This window comes from Schistocerca americana, chromosome 7 (genome assembly GCF_021461395.2).
Source record: "Schistocerca americana isolate TAMUIC-IGC-003095 chromosome 7, iqSchAmer2.1, whole genome shotgun sequence".
In the NCBI taxonomy this organism is placed as follows: domain Eukaryota; kingdom Metazoa; phylum Arthropoda; class Insecta; order Orthoptera; family Acrididae; genus Schistocerca; species Schistocerca americana.
Window position 1 is genome coordinate 77,973,379 of NC_060125.1, and position 19,037 is coordinate 77,992,415.

The 19,037-nt window shown below is 38.3% G+C and overlaps 1 protein-coding gene across 2 annotated transcripts in view; it reads right to left on the bottom strand.

The window, feature by feature from the left end:
* LOC124622081 (phosphatidylinositol 4-phosphate 3-kinase C2 domain-containing subunit alpha) overlaps positions 1–19,037 on the bottom strand; it is a 242,435-nt gene that overhangs the window by 74,738 nt on the left and 148,660 nt on the right. For both annotated transcript variants that reach the window (XM_047147657.1, XM_047147656.1), the window contains one exon: positions 14,296–14,531. In XM_047147657.1, the coding sequence (XP_047003613.1) occupies positions 14,296–14,531 (236 nt within the window). The remainder of the gene's footprint in view (positions 1–14,295; positions 14,532–19,037) is intronic.

Genomic DNA, 19,037 nt, shown 5'->3' on the forward strand with positions numbered 1-19,037 from the left:
GCCTTCTGAACTTCCTCTCTCACTATCTGACGAAAAACACTTGTGAAATCAGTTCCTTCCTCCATCACAGACATCAATACGACGTTTGAAAGCTGTTCAAACTTCTTGTGTGTAATTCTTTTTTGATGCCTTGTCTCGATATACTGGCATCATTTTATGACATCTTCTTCTGTTGAAACCTCCTTCAGGAGTAGGGCTTGATACATGTACTCAGTAACACCCTTCATGTGATGTGCAACCTTATATTCCTCCTCCATTCTAAGCTTTACTGTTTTACACAGCTCCTAGACGTCTTGAATGTAGGATGCTGTAGTTTCTCCTGGATGCTGTGCCCTGCAATTTAATGTGTCTTCAGACTTGCACTTCTGTCATCGTGTGTCACCGAAATACTAGCGCAGTTCCACCTGGAATACTTCCCAGCTTGTGAACTTCTCCTCATTGTTCTCATACCATTGCTTGGCAGTGCTCTCCAAGTAGATAAATACGTTAGCCAAACACACGGTGTCATCCCATTTGTTAAATTTGGCTATACGCTCATATACCTTCGGCCACTTGTTTGGATCTTGGTCATTGTCACCAGAGGACCCGGAAGGATGTCTCATGTGGTGGCACATAGTTGCTGACATCGTAACATCCTCCTCCTCCTCCTCCTCTTCTTGTCTCCAATAGATTGCAATCTGTTGAATATGGCTCGAACTCGGGTTTATTGCCACGTAAACGGTGGCTCTGTTGTGGCCTGATGGGAGCCGCTGTGCCGTCGATAATGTGAGCTACCACTAGTTCCAATAACTGGTGCCTCCACCAGAATAATGTCATATAGAGGAAGGTGTAATTAGATGAATGATGAACACTAACTTCACTTAACGAAGGTCTATTCAGCACTTGCACATACAAAAGCACGGAGCGAACTGCCTCCGACCAGAACACATATGGTATATATACAGTTACAGAACATTCCAGTACAATGATTCTTGACATTTGTGGATACTTCTAGAATGTACTCAAACCGAATATAGAAATTAAAATGTTACAGTTCAGGTGAGTTTTGAACTCTTGACCCTCCATGCAACAGTCCAGTATCATAACCACTACACCACGGTGACTGTGCTACTCAGCTTCTTCTGCGACAGTATTAAACAAGTCAAGTTATAAGTAGTCTGTTCAAAAAATTCCAGAACACTTGTAATTTTGTGCCAATGGTTTGTTGGAACAAAATGCTGTGTCGCACAGTCTGCGAAATGACAGAGTTAGAGGAACAATGTGTCTGCATTAAATTTTGCATGAAAATCAAGAAAACCTTTACAGAGACATACCAAACGATAGAGGAAGCCTTCAGTGATGCGTGCTTAAGCCGTACTCAGTGTTATGAATGGTTCAAACAGTTTAAAAATGGCCAGACAAGTTAAAGATAACCCTCATTCAGGTGGTCATTCGACATCTATATTCTTGACTTTGAAAGATAAGTTCATCAGGAATTCATGCCACAGGGACAAACTGTTAATCACTGGTACTATCGAGACGTACTGCGAAGCCTGGGTGAAAATGTGAGAAGGTAATGGCCTGAAATGCAGCAAGACAATTCGTGGCTCTTGCTTCACAATAATGCACCCACATATTCATCCCTGTTGTCGTGTGACTACTGCACTAAAAACGAAATCACTGTGCTGCCTCATCCTCCATACTGTCCAGATTTGGCCCCTGCAGACTTATTTCCAAAGTTAAAAACCCCATTAAAAGGAAGACAATTTGTAAAGACAGATGAAATACAAGAAAAATCACAGACGGTGCTTCGCGCAATTCAACAAGGGGCGCACCAAGACTGCTTCTGGAAGTGGAAACGGCATTGGGAATGGTGTATCAACTGTAGAGGAGAGTATTTTGAAGGACACCAGGTATAATAGGTAAAAGGTAAGTGCAGAAAAATTTTGTGGACAAAGTTCCGGAATTCTTTTGAAGAGATCTCTTACATTAGAATACGGAAACAGCCACTGTAAACTACTTCAGAAAAGTATACCAACAATGAATTATTAGTGCTATCTACTTACACTGATAATTATACAAAATTAATTACAGATTGCTTTATATTTACATGTATGTACGTTGTGAGAGGAACTGTTACACAGAAAAATCTACTGCTGCTCCTCTTAAATTGTTCAGCATCTGTTTTAGCCACTATTTCAAACAAAGGGAGAGGGTTAGTTTCAAATATCTTTCTAGCAACCCTGGTCTCAGTTTCTGAAATCTGCCTGAACACTCCAAGTGACTGTTGGCAAGCTCTTCCAACACAGTTGAAAACTATGAACTAATAATTTTGAGAAACACAGTTACTGCTTATCTCTTTATTTTTACCTCATAGAATATTCCACCGCATAATAAGTTTTATGTCCTTTCGTAACGAATTCTTATCACTTTCATATCGAAACTGTGAAGACACAAGCTCCAGTCTTTTTACTTCAGTAAAGCCTTTGATATTTTTAACTTTGACATACCGGCTGGTTTAATAAAAGTGCAGCAACTCACAGAAATCTAGTGTGGGTTTTAAAACAAATAAGAAAGGCATACTGCTGATTTTGTTATTAACTATCGCTTACACAATTTGTTCAATATGAGCACCAGAGACAATGAAGAGATGCTGTACAGCACCAGATTTTCGTTTGGTGACTAAAATTGGAACTAATTGTTTTCCAGCTTAAATCAAATTCTGCATTAATGCATCAGCATATTTACCAAGTTTTGCTGCCGCATGATAATTACAGCCAACACCGGACCTCCATGACTAGCTGCACTTTAATTATAACCACCAGGTATTACTGAGAAAAATGTGACAACTAAATTCTTCAGATAGTGTTTTGGATTGGTTGGAAGGCTATTTAAAAACACACAGCAATATATTGTCCGTGGATTGAAAAGTCATCCTGAAAGCACGTTCTCTCAGGAGTCTCATAGGGGTCAGTCCCAGACCCACGTTTGTTTCCCTTGTATGTCAGTGATATTGACTTGGTTCTGTCCATCCATAAATATCGTTTCTATGCAAGTAACTTTACAATGGGAAGGCCTCGGACACAACCAACCAATTAGGCCCATATTTGGCTAGTCACTTGTATACTATGTAAACTGAGAAAGACTGAGATACTTTGGCTCAACTCCCCCTCCCTGTGTTTGAGAAAACAATTCCTAAAGTTCATGATACACAACTGCCTCAGAATTGATAGATAATTGATGACTGTACATTTTTATCAACATATAAGAGGTCCACAGATGCGTATTTTCATACAAATTGAGGAAAGAAATGATTTTGATTACCACTTATATACCTACCCATAAGTTATGCACTGTTTAATGAAAGTGCAGCTGCTGTAGCAACCAATCTGCCTGGGAAGCAGGAAACTTGTGTTAGACTGCCAGTTGCATTCTGCAGTGTTTTTACTTTTTTCATTTACAGATTGAAATTGGTAGGAATAAGAGGATTAATAAGGTAAGTAAATCAATAAGGAATAATCAAGTAGGCAAATAAGTTTCTCAAATGACTTGGACTAGTAACGAAATAAAATTTTAAGCTTCACTGTATGAAAGCAAGTCTGAGTAAGATTACTCTGAAGAATAGCATTAGAGTCAATACATATAAAATGATCCAATGAGGGTTGCTTGATCTTTTTTTAATATTTTGATTTTTTTATACGTGATTACCCTGTAATTGAGAAGTTCAAAACAGTTTTTTTAAAATAATTTACCTTGAACCCTTACTAAATGGTAGCCATGTTTCTTTGTAAGGGCATGGTGGTTTTTCAAATTGGAGATATTAGCATTAATTTGAATATCTCTGTATTGGTTTAAGTTACAACATTGCAATTGACGTGACTGTTTTTAGAAAAGTTGTTTATTACACAAAATACCCTAAATTAAAAAAATAACCAGTCAAAATGACCTCCAAAGATTGCCACTGAAAATTTAAACAATTCACTTTTTTACCCAAAAATAACAACCAAGGATTGATTTATCAGAGAACATTTTTCTCTCTAGCTCAAAATCATAAACTACTAGCTTTATATGCAGTAAGAACACTGACAAATGTTTCCTTAATTTCTTATAAATTTCTTAAGTTTGAAAAACCTTAATTTTTTGTAAAATTTAGGACTAGTTATCTCTGGTGGGACTGAATATAAAAATTTGATTTTTGCACATTTTGTACACCTATATGACAGCAAAGTACTGCACAAATTTTTACACTGATATCTGACTGTGAACAAGTTGCCTATTTAAATTGTTTAGTGTTTGAATGTAATAAAATTTAGCTGTGACCTATATTTAGTTAACACTAACATCCTGTATTTAGTTAGTATTATTTATTTTAATAATAAAGTATTAAACAGTAGGAACTTTTGCTTAATAATACATTAAAAAATTGCCCATTTACATCTTGGTTTATTTGCAATTACACAGCACATTATTACAAGTTTCAAATGATGAAAGTACGAGGGTTGCCCAGTAAATAATGCCCCATATTTTTTTTCTCCAGAAGTATTTATTCCACAACAATCAAATTTACATATGTGAAAGACTGATGTTTTGTCTACTTGCTTTATTTTTCCACATAATCTCCTTCAAGTTCGACGGCCTTTTTCCAGCTAGACACAAGAGCGTGTATTCCCTGCCGGTAAAAATCTGTACTCTGCCTACGGAGCCAGGTTGTCACTTCGTGAATCACTTCTTCGTCATCGGCAAAACGTCTTCCACGAATGAAATTCTTCATTGGCCCAAACAAGTGAAAGTCTGAAGGAGCCAAATCGGGGCTGTAGGGTGGATGGGGTAACACTATCCAACCCACTTTCGCGATGTGTTCACAAGTCCTCAAACTTGTGTGAGGACGAGCGTTATCATGCTGAATCAAAACATCCTGTGGGTTAACATGACGCCCAAGGCGCCGGAAGCGCTGCTTAAGTTTGTCTAATGTTTTGACATAAGCCTCTGTCGAGTCGTAATGCGTCGATCCCGTCGAATGAGAACATCAGCCCGCTGCAACATGTCAGGCGTGACAGCCGTGGGAGGCCTTCCCGACCGCGGCAAATCTCGGAGCTCCGCAGCACCGCCCTCTGATGCTTTCACCCTCTGTGCCCAGCGACCAACAGTACTCCTATCGACTGCAGATGTTCCGTAGACTTTGCACAAGCGTTTATGAATATTGTCCACGGTTTCTTCCTCTGCTACGAGAAATTCAATCACTGCACGTTGTTTATGACGGATGTCACCTGCAGACGCCATTTTAGAACATTCCTACACCACCGCTCTCTGTCGGAGGAAATTGAAACTTTGCGTACACACGCGGGAAACTTCAAATAACTCGCACCTAAAGTGTCACATTTCTAATATTTTTTATTTCGGAGAAAAAAAATATGGGGCATTATTTACTGGGCAACCCTCGTAACATAATAAACATGTGAAATTTCTCTATTGTTGAGAAGTTTTGTGCATGAATTTACTCCTCAAGACAGATGTGTACACAAGCTCAGTCGACAGAGTTATAAGTTTCCACAGGAGCCCAGCCGTCACTGACCATTTTGTACATGAACTGTGTACCCCCACTACATCTTCTGGGTGTGGCACTGTTTTAGTGAGTCTGCTCAGAAACCTCTTTCAGAGCAGATGTATATACTTCACTAAGAGTGGAGAATATTTTATGTGCTTTTGTTGTGAGTGTAATGTTTAATTAACTAAAATCATTTTAAAATTTAATAATAAATTAATTTCAAAGATTAATTGGAATGAAATAAAGTGAATGAACAGTACTCTATTGGACAGATAGTAAGTGAATTGTGTCACAAAACAGTTTCTGGTTCAGTTTCAAAGTTAATGACTTTGATGAAGATAGGTAAACTTTGTTTAAATTACAAGTAAGTCTTCTGTATCACCAGTTTGTGACTATCATGAGAAAAAACATATTCTGAGGTACAATCACATTTTTGGAAAAAAAAAATTCTCTGATCCACTCAATGTTCATAAAAATCCAGTTATTAAAGGTTTGAGGGAAATAATAAAACTTGGAAACGTGTCCTTGTTAATTGTGTGTAAATTAGCTTCCTGAGTAAAACTTACTGTGACTCTTGGAAATTCTCTTTGCCCAAATCATTACTCAAAAATATTTATGGTGGATCCAGAATCAGAATCATGATGTTGTTGTTGTTGTTGTGGTCTTCAGTCCTGAGACTGGTTTGATGCAGCTCTCCATGCTATTCTATCCTGTGCAAGCTGATTCATCTCCCAGTACTTACTGCAACCTACATCCTTCTGAATCTGCTTAGTGTATTCATCTCTTGGTCTCCCTCTACAATTCTTATCCTCCATGCTGCCCTCCAATACTAAATCGGTGATCCCTTGATGCCTCAGACCATGTCCTACCAACTGATCCCTTCTTCTTGTCAAGTTGTGCCACAAACTCCTCTTCTCGCCTATTCTATTCAATATCTCCTCATTAGTTACGTGATCCACCCATCTAATCTTCAGCATTCTTCTGTAGCACCACATTTTGAAAGCTTCTATTGTCTTCTTGTCCAAACTATTTATTGTCCATGTTTGACTTCCATACATGGCTACACTCCATACAAATGCTTTCTGAAACGACTTCCTGACATTTAAATCTACACTCGATGTTAACAAATTTCTCTTCTTCAGAAACGCTTTGCTTGCCATTTCCAGTCTACATTTTATATCCTCTCTACTTCGACCATCATCAGTTATTTTGCTCCCCAAATAGCAAACCTCCTTTACTACTTTAAGTGTCTCATTTCCTGATCTAATTCCCTCAGTATCACTTGATTTAACTTGACTACATTCAATTAGCCTTGTTTTGCTTTTGTTAATGTTCATCTTATACCCTCCTTTCAAGACACTGTCCAGTCCGTTTAACTGCTCTTCCAGGTCCTTTTTCTGTCTCTGACAGAATTACAATGTCATCGGCGAACCTCAAAGTTTTTATTTCTTGTCCATGGATTTTAATACCTACTCCGAACTTTTCTTTTGTTTCCTTTACTGCTTGCTCAATATACAGACTGAATAACATCGGAGAGAGGTTACAGCCTTGTCTCACTCCCTTCCCAACCACTGCTTCCCTTTCATGTTTCTGTACAAATTGTAAATAGCCTTTCGCTCCCTGTGTTTTACCCCTGCCACCTTTACAATTTGAAAGAGAGTATTACAATCAACACTGTAAAAAGCTCTCTCTAAGTCTACAAATGCTAGAAATGTAGGTTTGCCTTTCCTTAATCTATCTTCTAAGGTATGTTGTAGGGTCAGTATTGCCCCATGTGTTCCAATATTTCTACGGAATCCAAACTGATCTTCCCCAAGGTCGGCTTCTACCAGTTTTTCCATTCGCCTGTAAAGAATTCGTGTTAGTATTTTGCAGCTGCAGCTTATTAAAATGATAGTTCGGTAATTTTCACATCTGTCAACACGTGCTTTCTTTGGGATTGGAATTATTATATACTTCTTGAAGTCTAAGGGTATTTCGCCTGTCTCATACATCTTGCTCACCAGATGGTAGAGTTTTGTCAGGACTGGCTCTCCCAAGGCTGTCAGTAGTTCTAATGGAATGTGGTCTACTCTCGGGGCCTTGTTTCGACTCAGGTCTTTCAGTGCTCTGTCAAACTCTTCACGCTGTATCTTATCTCCCATTTCATCTACATCGTCTTCCATTTCCATAATATTGTCCTCAAGTACATTGCCCTTGTATAGACCCTCTATATATTCCTTCCACCTTTCTGCTTTCCCTTCTTATCTTAGAACTAAGGTTTCCATTTGAGCTCTTGATATTCATACAAGTGGTTCTCTTTTCTCCAAAGATCCCTTTAACTTTCCTGTAGGCAGTATCTATCTTACCCCTAGTGAAATAAGCTTCTAAATCCTACATCCTTACATCCTCTAGCCATCCCTGCTTAGCCATTTTGCACTTCCTGTCGATCTCATTTTCGAGACGTTTGTATTCCTTTCTGCCTGCTTCATTTACTGCACTGTATATTTTCTCCTGTCATCAATTAAATTCAATATTTCTTCTGTTACCCAAGGGTTTCCACTAGCCCTCATCTTTTTACCTACTTGATCCTCTGCTGCCTTCACTATTCCATCCCTCAAAGCTACCCATTCTTCTTCTACTGTATTTCTTTCCCCCATTCCTGTCAGTTGTTCCCTTATGCTCTCCCTGAAACTCCGTACAACCCCTGGTTCTTTCAGTTTATCCAGGTCCCATCTCCTTGAATTCCCACCTTTTTGCAGTTTCTTCAGTTTTAATCTAAAGTTCATAACCAACAGATTGTGGTCAGAGTCAAAATCTGCCCCTGGAAATGTCTTACAATTTGAGACCTGGTTCCTAAATCTCTGTCTTACCAATATATAATCTGATACCTTCTAGTATCTCCAGGATTCTTCCATGTCTACAACCTCCTTTTATGATTCTTGAACCAAGTGTTAGATATTATTAAGTCATGCTCTGTGCAAAATTCTACCAGATGGCTTCCACTTTCGTTTCTTGGCCCCAATCTATATTCACCTACTATGTTTCCTTCCCTCCCTTTTCCTACTATCAAATTCCAGTCACCCATGACTATTAAATTTTCGTCTCCCTTCACTACCTGAATAATTTCTTTTATCTCGTCATACATGTCATCAGTTTCATCATCATCTGCTGAGCTAGTTGGCATATAAACTTGTACTACTGTAGTAGGTGTGGGCTTTGTGTCTATCTTGGCCACAATAATGCCTTCACTATGCTGTTTGTAGTAGCTTACCCGTACTCCTATTTTTTTATTCAATATTAAACCCACTCCTGCATTACCCCTATTTGATTTTGTATTTATAACCCTGTATTCACCTGACAAAGTCTTGGCCCTCCTGCCACCGAACTTCACTAATTCCCACTATATCTAACTTTAACCTAGCCATTTCCCTTTTTAAATTTTCTAACCTACCTGCCCGATTAAGGGATCTGTCATCCCATGCTCCGATCCGTAGAATGCTAGTTTTCTTTCTCCTGATAACGACATCCTCTTGAGTAGTCCCCGCCCAGATATCCGAATGGGGGACTAGTTTACCTCCGGAATATTTTACCCAACAGGATGCCATCATCATTTAATCATACAGAAGAGCTGCATGCCCTGAACAGATACCCCTCCATTGTGGTTGCACCTACGGTACGGCTATCTGTATCGTTGAGGGACGCAAGCCTCTCAACCAACGGCAAGGTCCATGGTTCATGCCGCGGGGCCAGAATCATGTAGCCTTGTTAATGACATTTATACTCCCGATGAGGAAGCTATTAGCAAATTGGTTTTTGCGAGTTCTAGTTTAGAAGTATCTCCTGCTTCAAAAATGAGAAAATTGAGTAGCAGAAAAAGAAAAGCAGCTACAGAAAGCAACGTAAAACAAATTTCAGACAAAATTACAAAAGACTTAGACTCATGCTTTAATAACGCAGATACTAACAGTATTTATGAAAAAGAAGGGAACCTATCTCCGGAATCATCTCACACTGAGTATTTCAGCTTAATCGAGAAATTCAGTGACACCTAAAGAAGATAAAGTTAAAAATTTAAGTTTGCTCCCAGATTCATGGTGAAGAGAAAAAAATAGTTCATGACTTCAACGTTTCTGATCGTTTGGTTAAACTTACTCAAAAATTTGTAAAAGAGCAAGGCTTCCTACTAGTTTTAGGAAAGATAAAAGGATCAGCTATAAGTGAAGAAAGGATTGTATAGATACAACAATTTTTTGAAGATGATAAAACAGCAGAATGTGTCTGGGTAGCAAAGACAGCAAAAGAGTTGTTGTAAGTGGAGTTAAAGGATCAATCAGAAATGTCTAGTGCTGTCAAATTTAAATGAACTTTATGTAGCTTTCAAAATTTCTCATCCTGAATGCAAAATTGGAAGGACAAAATTTTGTGACCTTCATCCTAAGAGGTGTATTTTGGTCAGCTCCTCAGGAACACACACTGTATGTGTTTATGTCATCAAAAAGTCAAACTAATGATTGTAGGTGCAAAACTCAATGACATTAATTACAAGGAGTTACTAGATTTAATGGTCTGTGACATTAACAGTTATGACTGCATGATTAGTTTGTGTGATAAATGCTCTGGTAAAGAAACCATTCTTGGATTGTTTAAGGAATCTGACGAGGAAATGCCTGACAATGTTACCTTCAAACAATGGGTCATAACCAACACAGCTATAATAACAATGGTTAAATCTCAGGAAGAGTACTTTGAATCTGTAACTGATAACTTAGAAAATCTCTAAAGTCGTCACTACGTTTCTAAAATCCAAAGCAAGTTTTTGAAGAACAAAAAAGCACAACTTTATGAAACGAATGCATAGTACTAGCTGATTTTGCAGAAAATGTTAAATTTATGGTTAAAGATTAAATACTAGGGTACCACAGGGTTAATGACCAGGCAACAGTGCATCCATTTGGTCTGTGCTTCAAAATTGAGAATGATGAAGTTTGCAGTTCTTCAGCTTGCATTCTATTTGACTGCTTGGAACAAAACACTTCGGATGTTCATGTATTTCAGAAGTATGTAACAAATTACATAAAGAAGCCCAACGTTGAGAAGCTCATATACTTTTCACAAGGAAGTGGTAGCCAATACAAGAACAAAAAGAATTTTTGAAATCTTTGCAACCACAAAGTTGATTTCAGATTGAAGGCTGAATGGTTCTTTTTTGTCTCTTGATGCGGTAAAACTGCATGTGACGGAGGAGGTGGTACAACAAAACATGAAGTGAGTAAAGCCAGCCTAGAAAGAACGACCACAGACCAAATTCTTACAACAGAGGACATGTCTCCCTTTTGCAAGGACAATATTAAAGGTACCACAGATTTTTTTTTTTTTTTATCGAGAAGATACAGTTCTCAGTCCTTCATATCAAAACAACACTTCAAACCAGATTTGAAAACTGTACAGCAATAAAAGGAACAAGGGATTCCACGAATTCCTCAGCACTACAGAAAATGCAGTTCGATGCTACGTAACATCAGAAACCGAAATTTATGAGGATCGTTGTGCAAGTAGAATTACGTCTCTGTCTTTAACATTGAGTGATATATCAGAATGTGTGTATGATGGACAATGGTGACTTGCACATGGTGAAAGAACACATTTGGAAAACCGATGTTGTTAAGCATTTTTACCACCCTGCTGTCCCAAGAATGTCATGGAAGAAATCTACTAGTGACGTACTTAGCACAGCAACTGGGAGAAAGCTGTCTGAAGAAATAAGTGTTCTTAACAATCACACCTAGGATTAAGAAGCATGACATATTGAAAGTATGTAAACTGAAAATATTTATTTTAAATTATTCAAGATAATATAAATGTTTAGTTCAGTAATTTTTCAAGTTTTTACATATAATTCAGCACCTTAACTTCAATAATAATTGACTTCGTCTAGCCAGTATCACACATGAATTAGGCAAGAGCCATAAGATCAACTGTAGTGTAATGTAAATTATTTTCTCATTTTCAAAAATTTATATCTTTGTTTAAAGTCAGATATCAAAGTTGAAATTTTTACAGTACTTTGCTTTCATATAGATGTACAAAATGTGCAAAAATCACATTTTTATACACAGGCCCATCAGAGATAACTAGCTTCAAACTGTACAAAAATTAAGATTTTTCAAATTTCAAAAATTTATTAGAAAATTAAGGAAACATATGTCAATGTTCTTGCTCTATATAAGGCTAGTAGTGTACAATATCTAACTGGATTAAAAAAATATACTCTGACAAATCACTCCTTGGTTGTTATTTTTGGGCCTAAAAAGTGGATTTTCTTGATTTTCAGTATCAAACTTGAAGGGGTTATTTTGACTGGTTATTTTTTAATTTAAGATACTTTGGGTAATAAACAATGTTTTAGATGAGATTGTTCTGAAAACAATCATGTCAACTGGAATGTGGTAACTTAGCCCAGTCACAGATATTCAAATTAACACTTATGTCTCAAAATTGAAAAATCATCGTGCACTTACAAAGAAACATTGCCACCATTCCGTAAGGATGCAAGGTAAATTTAAAAAACAGTTTGGAGCTTCTCAATTATAGGGTGATCACATATAAAAAACCAAAATATTTCAAAATGGTCAAGCAACCAACTTAATTTTTATTGATCACTTCACTTGGATTGACCCATTAGGGAGAAAACTAACCCTTGTCGCAACTGGAAGTGTCAGTTCTGAGCTGATTGTGGGTCATGAACTTTACTGGTAGTTTTCTCAAAAATGAGGGTTGCTGAAGCAAAATATCTTAGAGTCTTTCATTTTAGGTTATGCACGAGTGGCCTGCCAAACGGGAACCATATCAGTTGGCCCTGTCTGAGCCCTTTCCCTTGTTGGTATCACATCACAAATTAAGTTGAGAATTCCATGAACGATTGCCTACAACTCTGCTGGATGGTATTCCAGTACCACATCAAAAAACAGTGAAGGAGTTACGGTAATGTTGGATGAGCATTTCAACTGGGCAGCAACTACTGCGCCATTTGCAAGAAGAGTTCCTCTTGCCTCTGCATCTTTGGAATATTATTTTCGCAGGACGAGAAATGGAAACTCCACTACTGTGATTTAATTCTACATGGCACAAGTAGTGAAAACATTAGATGAATGGAACTAACCACAAATGCTTGTGTGTGTTCCATCTACATTATCTGTCTGTATGACCATGTCAGTGGCTCATATCCCCAGTCAGTGTGGTAGCAGATCGATGAATTATGTGACTACCACATGCCGTGGCTACTTCATCGACTCCTCAGTACCCACATATCACAGTACTGCACAGAGATTAAATACCCGTCGTCTCATCATCCTCTTTTTTTTAAAAAAAAGCCCCACTTATCTAGTATCTTAGATGCATCTATTCATTAAACAAAAATATTCACGAACTCTTTCTCAGATGCTTCTGTCCATCTTTGGATGAGACTGCCCAGCACTCTGCAAACAATCTGACTTTGCACAGAGTATGACTCGCTGCCCTCTGGCAGGAGTCAGATGGTAGGTGGCGCAGAGATGCAAAGTCCCATTAGGAACTCAGTGTTGGCAGCAGCAGGCATGGATGGCAGAGCTATGGCAGAAAGTACTGTGAATGACTTTGTGCTGTGGCACGCACAGCCCGGTCTTGAATCCACGACTGCTGCTAGCGGTACTGCTACCACTGGTTTCCAGTGATGAGAAGTGCTCCCCTGCCCCGAAATTCAGACTTACTTATGTGCCTCTGACACACATCTATTACTCTAAACCCGTGACCTAGTCACATCGCCCATAACCAGAGACTCGACCTGGTATAGTGACATCACCCCACCAGCTACACGGTTACCACTATGCAGTAAAGTTTACTTTGGCGTTCTACTATTTATCTCCAGAGTCCCCTTGCATGTCTGTTGTGAGCCACATATCACCACACTTGTGGCTACCAACTTATGACTGTTAATACAACAGTCCACAGCAGCTTCCACACTACTTCTCATTACTTTTGCTACAGACTTATAATGTTTGGTCAAAGACTGATTAGCAGCAATATGTAATGTGTATGGCCAGTTGTTCCCCATCATACATAAAACCCGACAATTCGATTTTCTCCCAGTTATGCTTTTTTCTCTTTTCTTTTTTCATGACACTTTCTTTCTCCCCACCTTCATTAACTGTGTTTTATCATATATCTCTTTCTCTCTCTTTCATGCTCACTGACGCTAGTGCTCGCAATTAAAACCTACTTGCTCTAACTTTTATTTATTGCTGTTCTTATTGTGTATGAATATATGCATGTTGCACATTTCTGGTATCTGCAGCCATGAGGGCAACATGTACTGTGCAGTATAGCAATAAATGAGTTTGTATCACAAAGCTGTTTCTGTAGCATCACGGCAGTTATTCATGTTCTTTAACACACTTAGCAGTTTTCATTTTTAAGAATGTGGTAAATTATCATATAACAAGCTGCTCTTTCTACAGACTATTAACTGAATCATGTCTACTACTATACAAATAAAACATGGGATCCATCACTCCTTGTGCAACAACTTTGTCATTTTACTACTTTTGTGTAATATGACCATCCAAATAAAATGACCTCTGCTGTCCACCAAATTAAAATGTTTAAAAATCAAGACACAAAGAGTACTGTAAATCAAATAATGCATGAAGCAATAGCTGGATCAGTATGTAAGAATCACTAAGTTCCATATAATATGTAACAAAACCATTCAGAAAAATAACTTCCAAAGATCATATAAAATATTACAAACGTACGTGTATGTCCTGGGAATAAAACTGAGCAGTTCACCATCATTATGATCACCAGTAAATCTCAACTGTGCTAAATTATGGAGAAAGAAATTGAACTGGGTGAACCAAGACTTCAAAGAACTTTCAATCATTCTTGCAAATGTTGCAGCTGCTTCAGGATTCGACAAGTTAGGCAGAAGTGCCCGTTGCACATATTCTACTGCCTCCTTCGTTACACCTGGTATTCCAGAGGACACCATCTATAATAATGCAAACACACAATTATGCAATTACACAATTATATAAATAAGGAATATCACTTTACATTGGGTGTATATTAAGTGTAGTGTAGAGTGAGTGTGTGTGTATTAAATGAGGATTAATGATTATTTTATGTGCTGGACTGGTCAAGGAATAAAAGGAAAATAATTTAAAAAATATTTAACTTTTTTAAAAATAATTTTCTTGGTAACTTTTCATATCTGCAATACTACATATCCATGGTCACATTCACCAATACCTCTTTAGAGCTGCATCAATTCAAACAAGCAAAGGAATCTGCATTATTAACGCTGACTGATGGTGAAGAAAATTCAGTTCAAACTCTGCTTTGTAGATGTACAAAGCAGTGCAATGAACGGTTAATCAAGCCCTACACATGGTAACATTATGATATGCACACAAGACAATACTAGCCTTATGATTCATCTTAGAATGTAAGACATATGAAAAGCAATCCTCTGTTTACTGCATTAGTAGGCTTAGAGAAATGCTATGGTATATTGATAATTTTTACTTTATGGACCGTCTGACAGCAACTGAATGAAACACAATTTCATGCCATACGCGTTTTGCCTTTATTTTCTGCAAGGCATCTTCTGCGGCCAGGCATATGTACATATGTTTGCTATTTAGTTTACATTTTGGTCACTGTACCTATGGGTTATAAACAGTTCTAGTGGTTGGTTTTTGCCTTTATGAAGTAATATTTTGAACTGTACTTCAAGCTGTGTGAACTACTTTCTACATATTACACTCCTGTTGCATTTTTAGTGTTGTTATTCTTCTTATAAATGCCAATTTGCAGTTTTTTCCACATTTCACAGCACTATGAACTGAACACTTGTTTTGAGGCAATGTTTTGGTTAGTGTTGCCAACTGTCAGATGTTATTGTTAAAGATCGAACGTTATTGCCAATTTTCGACTGTAATTATTGAAATATGTCTGTGTATGCATTTGTGTGTGTGTGTGTGTGTGTGTGTGTGTGTGTGTGTGTGTGTGTGTGTGTGTGTGTCCCTGTAATATTAACGCAACTGAGGAAGACAGGACTGCAAAAGTTGAAGATGTTAATACAGCTATGTCAAGCATTCCCTGTCAACATGGACAACAGGTTCAAGAAAATACATCTGAGACTCCATAAGACGACTGCAAAAAAATAATGAGAATAAGCAGCCATGACAATCATACAAATGCAAGAAAACTTCCACATTCAGAAAGCCATCACTGAAAACAAACATGTCATAAATGAACTAACATACATCAGCACAGGCTCCCTACTACACATAATAAAAGAAATACAAATAGTAAGCAAAAAAAATCATCCCGCTCACACAACCGGAGGGGGGGGGGGGGGGGGGGGAGACGGACTTCCGCCCCCCCTCCTTCGCCTTCTGGGCACACACACACACACACACACACACACACACAACCACAGGACAAGGACATCGCTTGACTAGACTGGCCAAACTCCATCGAACATGCCTAGGATAGATTGAAAAGGGCTGTTTATGGACGACGTGATACACCAACCACTATGAGGGATCTACGCCGAATACTCATTGGGGAGTGGGACAATCTGGACCAACAGTGCCTTGTGGATAGTATGCCACAAATTCATACACAATCAGATTACAGATACTTCAACAATTACGCTCGAAAGTTGGCAATAATATTCGATCTTTGACAATAACATCTGACAGTCGGCAACACAAACCAAAACATTGCATCAAAGCAAGTGCTCAGTTCATATTGCTGTAAAACGTGGGAAAAAACGCAACTTGGAATTTATAAGAAGAAGAAGAAGAACAAAAATGCAACAGGAATGTAATATGTAGAAAATCACCGTCAATCCTGAACTAAACATCTTCATAAATTCGATCGTATCCCTTATTAGGACATTTATTAGTTCCTCCTGTTTCCTTAAATGACTGATATACAATCCAGAACCCTGCATTTAGCTGTGAAAATTTTATTCTTTCACCCAGGAAAACTACACAACATACCCGATTTCTATGCAACCCCACTGTCAACCCCACACCACACGAGCCATTCTTAGTAAGCGACCCATATGCAAAATCTGTCAAGTACATCCACCTACTACATTCTATTGCAGTCCTGTCGCAATAAATTTCTATCGCAGGAAGAACCACATGTGAAGGTCTGCAGTATAACTATTGTGCGACATTTCATTTCAACATGAGTACACCCAAGCAGTTATCTGTACATATAAATGGCCTTGGTCACTTTAAAATCAATGATCTGATTCATGAACATTCTGTACACCACACAATAATGGCTGGAAAACCTGGTTGCATTGATGTTCCATTGGACTGTGTGAACCACATGGAGTGGGACTTTCCTGCAGGACACAGCCTCTAATCTCCCAACCACATACATACCAAGCAAGAAAGGCCAAATAATAATAATCATCAAATCAGTATATTTAATCTTTAAGTGAGTGGTTGAGAATAGCCATTTTTTGTTGCGTTATCATGGTCTTCAGTTAAATGACCAGTTTAAAGACAAGTCTGATGGTGCTCTCCATGTGAGATTATGCCATGCACGTCTCTTCGTCTCTGCATAAGTACTGTAACCTACATCAATTTGAACCTGCTTGCTGTGGTCAAGTCTTTGTCTCCCTCCCCAATTTTCACCACCCAAACTTTTTTTTTATAACTGAAATGGATAATCCTTGATGCCTCATCATGTCCTATCAGCCAATCCCTTCTATTCAAACTGTGGTAAAAGTTTCTTTTTATTACTATTTTGACTAACTACAAAAGAATGGGAAGACTGATAGAAGTCAGCCTTCAGGAAGATTACTTTGGGTTCCAAAATGTAGGAACATGCAAGGCCCTACTGACCTTGTGTCTCATCTTAGAGGATAGTTAAAGAAAAGCAAACCTGGATTTATAGCATTTGTAAATTTATAGGAAGTGTTTGACAATGTTTAATGGAAATTCTGAAAGTAGCAGACAAACTCCAGGAAGAGGAAAGTTACCTATAATTTGTGTAGAAACCACACTGTAGTTTTGAGAGTTGAAGGACGTGAAAGGGATGCAGTAGTTGAGACTACCCTCTTCATCCTCAAGAACTGCAGCAGAACATTTTGGATAAAACTGCAACAATCCCAGCAGTCCAGCCTTCAGCAACTACTAGACCAGGGCCCAAAACTGCCAAGATATGAATGGTGGTCACTTTTAATATCTGCTATAGTCAGGTTATTACTGTATTTCCTTTCCTCTGCTGTGTTTTTTTGTACCCTGGAACTCTGTTCTCCTTACCAATTTTATTTGCTCAAACCTGTATTTTGCATGGAAGGAATATAGAGGGCATAAAACCTAGGTATAGTTTTTCTGCTATTGTGTGCGCCTGTCAATTATTTGCACCCATGAAGACAGTACTGGCCAGCCATTCTGACACACTGAGCAATTAATATGTTGGCTGAACACAATGGTGTGTTCCTTGCATTTAAATGTTACTAAGTACACCTGCTATGAGCACTAAGAGACTTGAGTCGAAACAAGGCCCTGAGAGTAGACCACATTCCATTAGAACTACTGACAGCCTTGGGAGAGCCAGTCCTGACAAAACTCTACCACCTGGTGAGCAAGATGTATGAGAAAGCCGAAATACCCTCAGACTTCAAGAAGAATATAATAATTCCAATCCCAAAGAAAGCAGGTGTTGACAGATGTGAAAATTACCGAACTATCATTTTAATAAGCTGCGGCTGCAAAATACTAACACGAATTCTTTACAGACGAATGGGAAAACTGGCAGAAGCCGACCTCGAGGAAGATCAGTTTGGATTCCGTATAAATGTTGGAACACGCGAGGCAGTACTGACCCTATGACTTATCTTAGAAGAAAGATTAAGGAAAGGCAAACCTATGTTTCTAGCATTTGCAGACTTAGAGAAAGCTTTTGATGATGTTGACTGGAATAATCTCTCTTAAATTCTGAAGATGGTGGGGGTAAAATACAGGGAGCGAAAGGCTATTTACAAATGTACAGAAACCAGATGGCAGGTATAAGAGTCGAGGGGCATGAAAGGGAAGCAGTGGTTGGGAAGGGAGTGAGACAGGGTTGTAGCCAATCCCTGATGTTATTCAATCTGTATACTGAGGAAGCAGCAAAGGGAACAAAAGAAAAATTCAGAGTAGGAATTAAAATTCATGGAGAAGAAATAAAACTTTGAGGTTCGCCGATGACATTGTAATTCTGTCAGAGAAGGCAAAGGACCTAGAAGAACAGCTGAACAGAATGGACAGTCTCTTGAAAGGACGATATTAGATGAACATCAACAAAAGCAAAAAGAGGATAATGGAATGTAGTTGAATTAAATCGGGTGAAGCTGAGGGAATTAAATTAGGAAAGTAGTAAATGAGTTTTGCTATTTGGAGAGCAAAATAACTGATGATGGTTGAAGTAGGGAGGATATAAAATGTAGACTGGCAAAGGCAAGGAAAGCGTTTCTGAAAAT